Source organism: Mytilus trossulus, chromosome 3, assembly GCF_036588685.1.
Source record: "Mytilus trossulus isolate FHL-02 chromosome 3, PNRI_Mtr1.1.1.hap1, whole genome shotgun sequence".
Classification (NCBI taxonomy): domain Eukaryota; kingdom Metazoa; phylum Mollusca; class Bivalvia; order Mytilida; family Mytilidae; genus Mytilus; species Mytilus trossulus.
In genome coordinates, this window is record NC_086375.1 from 22,702,697 (window position 1) to 22,710,645 (window position 7,949).

A 7,949-nucleotide genomic window follows, 5' to 3' on the forward strand; every position below is an offset into this window, starting at 1 on the left:
TCTTTCTTGGGACACATAAATTTAAAATTGGTTGTGTTCATGTTCAGAGACTGTAATACATCATGCTGTAAACTAAAACAAAAATAAAATTGTTCTTGGCAAAAATATACCATTAAAATGTGCTGTTTTCTAAATGTACAGATACCATAAAACTTTATCTTGTAAACTGGTACAGGGACATCAAAGATGTTCTTTATTGGGACACATATCATTAAAATTTAATGTTTACATGAAAAGAGATGATAAAACGTTCTGGTTTAAACTAATGCAATACACATTTTAAGTAAAACCATATACTGGTACTGAAATTGACCAGAGATTTTATTTCATTATTACATAACCTCTACATATAAATACAAATTGAGTACACCAAAATGAGAAGTATACTGGTGTAGAGACCATAAAATTTGATATTTTTTATTAGCATGAAGACCACAAATGCTGGTCTTTAATCATGGTACTAAAACTTAAAGACCATTGAAAAACATGTACTAGTACAACAACACTAAGACTTGCTTCATTCTGGGATAAAGATTGTAACAGCTGCTATTTTCTAGAATATAGGAATGCTAAGAGTTTATAATACGAGTACAGATGTGAAGGCATGCATGATTATCTGTTAACTGTTTAAAAGATGTGAAATTTGCCTATGCAGTGTCCACTGTTTCTCTGGCATTGGCAGCATAGCATAAGTGTGCTTAAGGCAGAAGTGGCTTTTAACTGCAACATGTGCAAGCAGTCAAAGATTTTTGAGATATTACTTCCATTTTGTACATGATCTTTATTAAAGTCGTGGTTTTTTTTATTGGAACCTAGTTCCGACATTAGACAAGAATGCACACTCTAAAATGTCTTGCCTGCTTTACTTATGATTAAATTCATGTTAAAAACTTGAAAGTCTTAAATATGAGGGTTTTACTACAAGTATCACATAAACCTAATGCAGATGATCCATGGAAATGTGATCATGGTCAGATGAACCATACCAGAGAGACAACTACACCTTACAATCATTCCATACACCAAATATAGTGGGCCTATTGCTTATAGAACCTGCAAAACTGGCCTTAACCATTAAAACTTAGCAATGCACCATGCAAATGAGTTCAATGTGAACCCATACAGAAAGACATATACATCTTACAAGCATTCCATACACCAAATATAATTGAACTACTGCTTACAGTATTTGATAAACTGATAAAACCATGAAAACACTTTCCAATGAAAAATTAAAATGCAAGTCAAGGTCATAGTTGAACCCTGCCAGACAGAGTGAACACCTTACAATCTTTAATACACAAAAATATAGTGGCCCTTTTACTATATAAAGGTTTTAGTATCTAAGAAATCAACCAAACCAAAACATATTTTTTTTAAGACCCATGACAATGAGTTCGAGGTCAGATAAACTTGGCAGATTGAAATATACACTTTACAACTATTCCATACACATTGCTAATATAGTATTTGAAAAAACAGAATAAAAAATTGAGCAATGAACCATGAAAATGAAGTCATGTTCAGATGATATCAGCAAGATCAACATGTAAACCTTACAATCATTCAATACACTAAATATAGTTAACCTATTGCTTAGTACTTGAAAAACAAACCAAAACACAAAAACTTAACATTGTCCAATGAACCATGAATATGAAGTCAAGGTCAGGTGAAACCCACCAGACTGACACCCCATAAAGTTAACCAAGTGCTTGTGATAAATGACTCTAATCATAAAAGTTAAACTTAATCCCTGATCTATGAAATAAGGTTGTCCACCATTGAGGTCAACTGAACCCTGTCTGACAGACATGTAGACATTGCAAGGAACCCATATACAAATATGGTTATCCTATTACTCATAATAAATGACACATGACCAAAAAAAATATATTTTCCAAGCAGTCACTGAACAATGAAAATGAGGTCAAGGGCAATGGACATATAACAGACAGAAACTTTGTCATATAAGGTATCCGCATACAAGATATGAAGCATTTAGATCTTTTACATACATGAAATATGATGCTTTATACAAAGTTTCCCATTTTGGGCATATGCAACTTTTGTTGTAGGCGAGAAAATAATTGACCAAGTGGTGTGGTTTAAATTCAAGAACTGCTTGTTATGCATTTTCTCCATTTCTCTTTTAGATGCTTTCTAATAGGAATTTTAACCACTTTTATTGCTGTTTCTCATATGTGTTTCTTGTTTCACATTGTTTGTCCTTATGTTTTACTGTTACACCATTGTCTCATGTAAGAGGTAAGCGCCAATTAACTAGTTTGACCATGGCACATTCTGTATGTTCCTGTCCGAAATCAGGAGCCTGACATTCAGTGTTTGTCATTTGTTGCTGTGTTGCATATTTGTTTTTTATTCATTATTCTGTTCATACAAATGACTGTCAGTTTTCTTGTTAGAATTGTTTTTCATTTGTTATTTAAGGCCTTTTATAGCTGACTATGCAGGATGTATTAACTCATTGTTGAAAACCATAGGGTGACCTATAGTTGTTTATTTCAGTTTCATTTGGTGTCTTGTGGATAGTTGTCTCATTTGCAATTACACCACATTATTTTTTTTTTTATTTGCAATCCTATTAGGCTTTAATTCCACTTCATAAACAATAATTCAGAGAATGTTTATGGAGATCCTTACACTAATGCCATGCAAAATATGATAAATAGTATTACTTTTTTAGTTACTAAATAAATTTTCCAAATTTAAGGTTAAGAATTATTTCATCTAAAATTATGCATAACTCAGTTTTCTTTGAATTATTCTTTAAAATACTTAAGGGAAATATACTTTAAGCTAAAAATAAAGGGAGATAAGATTAATATCTCAAAATATATCAATGATTTTAGATTATCTCCCATTGAAACTTCTGAGAAGGTATGGTTCTTCTACTTGGTTTATATCAGGTTAATTAGTGTAAATGTGTATTCATGTGTTGTTTTTGTTTTTTGTTGTCTAAATGTACTTTAATCATTCTAATCATTTTCTGTGCTTTATTTTGTAATTCATTCATTTGATTGTATAGCTCAAATTTTGGGCACCATGATTGGTTAATAAAAATTATCTTATCTTATCTTATCTACTCTTGAATTATCAATATTGACTGCTGTTTTTAATATACAAATATAGCCTTTGTATGAGGTCGATACTATAGTGTTATTAACTGGCTGTGTCTGTATTGGCACTGGTATAGATTCAAGGTTTGCTGTATTGGCCTCGAGACCCGTAGGGTCGAGGGCCAATACAGCTGACCGAGAATCTATACCAGTGCCAATACAGAAACAGCCAGTTCATAACACTTTTATTAAATGATTATAAGAGAATTAAAAACTGGAAGTGAACGTCCCGTATTAGCCCATGGGCCAATACAGCTTTTTTCCCACTTTTTTCTGTATTGGCCCTGTTTTTTCCGTTTCAAAACTTTAAGACGTTACAAAACATTGCATATCATTTGACCTGTTTATTTTATGACTTTAGTCTAAAAAATATTATACAAATGTTTTTATGCATAACGATACTTCAAAAGTTAAGTAATGGCGTAAGAAAATTGAAAACCGGAAGTGAACGTCCTGTATTAGCCCTAGGGCTAATACGGCTTTTTTCCCGCTTTTTTCTGTATTGGCCCTGTTTTTTCTGTATTGGCCCTGTTCAAAGAGCAATATTAAATCTTGATTTATATCGACAGTGGAACGTTTTTAATATTGCACATGCTGATTTATCCGTATTAGGGCTTATTTCCTCGTATCATTTAATAAAAGGATATATTGACCTGAAAGAAGTATATTGACTGAGGATGAAGTCCGAGGTCGATATACTCCTTTGGGTGGATATATCCTGTATTGACCTCATACAAAGGCTATATTTGTTATATTATTAATTTGCAACCATATTTGTATCAAAATCGTCATTTAGGTTTGTTAGAATTTTATAGATATTACATTGTCTCCTAGACAATAACAACATATTAGTTGTTATTTAATTTACTTTTTTTTTGGACATCTTATGTATTTGAAGATTTTTTTCGTCAAATAATCGATCACAGATATCATGTGTTTCAAAACGTTAAACAATATCCTGAAATTCATTACATGACGTCACAAAGTATATCGGTTTTTAGATATCCTAAAAATAACCGTGCGATATGCTTTTTGCCGGTCAATATGCTTTTTGCTATCCGCCGTTTTCTCTCTACCTTTGAAAATATAGTTTCAACATGTGACTATCCCTAAACGAATCAAATTTGTTAAAATATACGAATTAATAATATAAGTAAATATCACACAGTAACTTCATAAACATTTCTTTATATTATTAATTCGTATATTTTAACAAATTTGATTTGTTTAGGGAAAGTCACGTGTTAAACTATATTTTTGAAGGCAGAGAGAAATCAGCGGATAGCAAAAAGCATACTGCATATTGCATGGTTATTTTTAGAATATATAAAAACCGATTTACTTTGTGACGTCATGTAATGTATTTCAGGATATTGTTAAACGTTTTGAAACAAATGATATCTGTAATGGATTATGAGACGAAAAAAATCTTCAAATACATAAGATGTCCAAAAAAAAAGTATATAATAAATAACAACTAATATGTTGTTATTGTCAAGGAAACAATATGATATCTATAAAATTCAAACAAAATCAAAGACGATTTTAATACAATTATGTATAATGGTCTGAAATTAATAATATAACAAATATAGCCATTGTACGAGGTCAATATATCCTTGTATCAACCTCATACAAAGGCTATATTTGTATAATATTATATATATATGATCTTATGGAAAGTAAATTTGTTTGGATCCGGAGACTTCCAGTGTAGAAAAGAAAACAAATGAAGTATATAGTGTTTCAAACTGTATTAAAATAAGAATATTGATACTAGAAAAAAACAAGATATTTTGAATGATTTCACATTAGAAATACATTAAACACTTTTACAATATATATGTCTCCTAGTTCATTAAGCAAAAAGGAAAGATTTAAAGGACAAAGGCATCATAATTAATATGGCAATCAAAAATGAAAAGCTGAGTGTGAAAAACGCTTCACATTGCATTCTTAATAATATTACAACAGACATGACAGACATGAAAGAGACAGGATAATATTTCTGTCAGATTTTATTTTTTTTATGACAAAAATGTCTTTCAATCATACATCCAAATCTTAAAAATTATTCTTGTTTACTGCAATATTTCAAATTTTCCATTCTTCTGCCATTTTCAATATCATTTTAATATATTTGACATGTTTAAAATTCATGATGTTTACAAAACATTGCATTGTTGTTTTATGATACATTCACAATAGTTAAACTATGAAAAAACAAGGTGATGAGTACAAAGCTGTTTAAATATCATTTTTTGCTCTCTCAATGTCAGCCATAGGATTTCAAGAACTGTCTTTATGATCTAACAAAGCCGATCGGATTCCAATTTTCTGCAATTCATCCACAAGTTCTCCATTTTTGTGCATCTCCACCAACACATCAGAACCTCCAATAAATTCACCATTTAAATAAACCTGAGGTATGGTTGGCCAGTTACTGTAATCTTTTATTCCTGGAAAAAAAATGAACAGTCTAAGAACCATACATAGTAATGTTAGTTTGATGACCTGGCAACCAATCACAGACTTTCTGAGACAACTTAACTAATCTTTTTTAACAACTTACTCATATATTCCTGCATATCTTTTTTTATGACAAGAAAAGATCTTTGATATTATTGTTGGGTAAGGTCAAAAGAGCTATAATCCGACAAATGAAGATGAAAGGGTCGGATCCTAACATAAGCATGATAAGAATTAAAAACAAAGAAAATCAAAGTGATGTTCGTGGTAATTATTTAAAGTTTGCCAAAAGATCAAAGACATTGACACACATGTGACACAAAACCCATATACAATGTAAAACTGTATACTTCAGTAAGGCCACGTTTTTTTAATTTGTTGGTTTATGGATTTTCTCCAAGAAAAAGTCGGGTCGGTCGGTCGGGAAAAAAAGAAAAAAAAGATCTTTCGAGACAGAAAACTGATATGCAAAATAAAAATATATTTCACCTATCTTATAATATGTTTGTCATACTATTTTGTCATCATTCTTGAATTATAGTTTGATGAAATATTATTGCTCAATTTGCCAACATCACATGACTGTCTAATAATTTCCCATAAAAAAAGGGGGGTACACGGACAAACACGAAATTAAATCGTCATTTCACAAACAAGATAAACAGATTCATGACAGTAGCTCTTAATTAAAACTTGGTAAAAAATAATAAGCACGAAAACTGATAAAGAAAAAATTGTAAAAACGTAGTACGAAAATAATTTTCAACACACTTGTTAGAAAATTAATAGACTCGTCCACTGGAAAAACGAGAATATCAGGTTTAAAAATCTGTTGTCATGCATTCCCATTTTTTATCCAAATGGACGATATTTTTTTATTATCTATGAAACAAGAAAATATCAAATGATTTGTTAAAATTCAGTACTTTAACTTGATGTCTTGAACTTCCACCGGTCCACATTTGGACAAGAACATGCATCTTACGGACTGATGACAAAGAAGGGAAACGAACTTATTGTGAAATTTGTTTTAAACACAGGTTTCGTTCCGAAAAATTATTTGCGCAAACGACATTTCAAGGTCATTTATAATTGATTTGTCTATTTTTAGAAACGTAAACTGGAAGTTTATTTTTTTCACAACAGAAAGTGTCATCACTTAATTCTGTTAGTGATTAATGCATTTCATTTCATAAGAAAAGGATATTTAAATTTTCCCCCAGGGATAATGCATTTGTTAGGGCTGGCGAGAATAAAAAAGCCTGAAAAGCCAATTTTATTTTTATTCTGGAAATCAGCAAAATCGGGTCGGCAGATCCATAAATCAACAAATTAAAAAATCCTGGCCTAACATGTACCATGATAATAATAGGTTCTTCTGTATGTTAAGATATCAGACTTCTTTTACTTTGGTATCTAAAAGGATGGATTTTTGCGGCTTTCATGTCTTTTGTGGTAGAGCATTATATGTATAGCTGACATGTTAGTAAACTGCTAGAAGTCTGTTGTTATTTATGTATTATTGTCATTTTGTTTATTTTCTTTTGTTACATCTTCTGACATCGGACTCAGACTTCTCTTGAACTGAATTTTAATGTGTGTATTGTTACGCGTTTACTTTTCTACATTGGCTAGAGGTATGGGGTGGGGTTGAGATCTCATAAACATGATTAACATGTTTAACCCTGCTGCAATTTTGCACCTGTCCCAAGTCAGGAGCCTCTGGCCTTTGTTAGTCTTCTGATTTTTAATTTTAGTTTCTTGTGTATAATTCGGAGTTAAGTATGACGTCCATTATCACTGAACTAGTATACATGGAGTTTCCAATTAAAAAAATCGACTTGCTTTCGTAAACTAAAGTGTTACAAACTTTATAAAACACAACTGGTATTTGAATACCTTTATACTCCAACTTTTTATCAATTTTGTTGCATAAGAATGCAAAACAAAAAATCTAAATTATAATTAAAATATACCTTGTCTCAAACTTTCATCTTGAAGAACATTATGTGCTTTGAATTCAACACCATGCATATTTAGACACTGCACTACCAATCTACTAAAGCCACACATGGGCTGATCAGGGGTGCCCTTCATGAATAAAACAACTTTTTTGTCTTTGACAAGACCGTCAATGTGTTCTTTGCTTCCAGTATTTTGTGAATAATATGCAAGAAGTCTACAATATGTTGACCTGTTCTCGGTATTAAGCAAGGACACTGTAGATCGTAGTAGTCGATTCATTTTTAAGCTTATGCAAGGAGAAGCAAGGAAAACTAATTTTAGCAAGTTCTTTTTATTCTTTCGGAACCCTACGACGATTTCAAAGATAAATCCCGA

At 31.2% G+C, this 7,949-nt stretch overlaps 1 protein-coding gene across 1 annotated transcript; it reads right to left on the reverse strand.

Moving 5' to 3' along the window:
• Positions 1-4,879: 4,879 nt before the first annotated feature.
• Positions 4,880-7,903, reverse strand: LOC134710567 (glutaredoxin-related protein 5, mitochondrial-like). The gene is made up of 2 exons (XM_063570943.1): positions 7,586-7,903; positions 4,880-5,599 (listed from the first exon to the last, which is right to left on the reverse strand). Exons 1-2 carry the CDS (start codon positions 7,851-7,853, stop codon positions 5,430-5,432), a joined length of 438 nt encoding a protein of 145 aa, XP_063427013.1. The 5' UTR covers positions 7,854-7,903; the 3' UTR covers positions 4,880-5,429.
• Between the last annotated feature and the right edge of the window lie 46 nt (positions 7,904-7,949).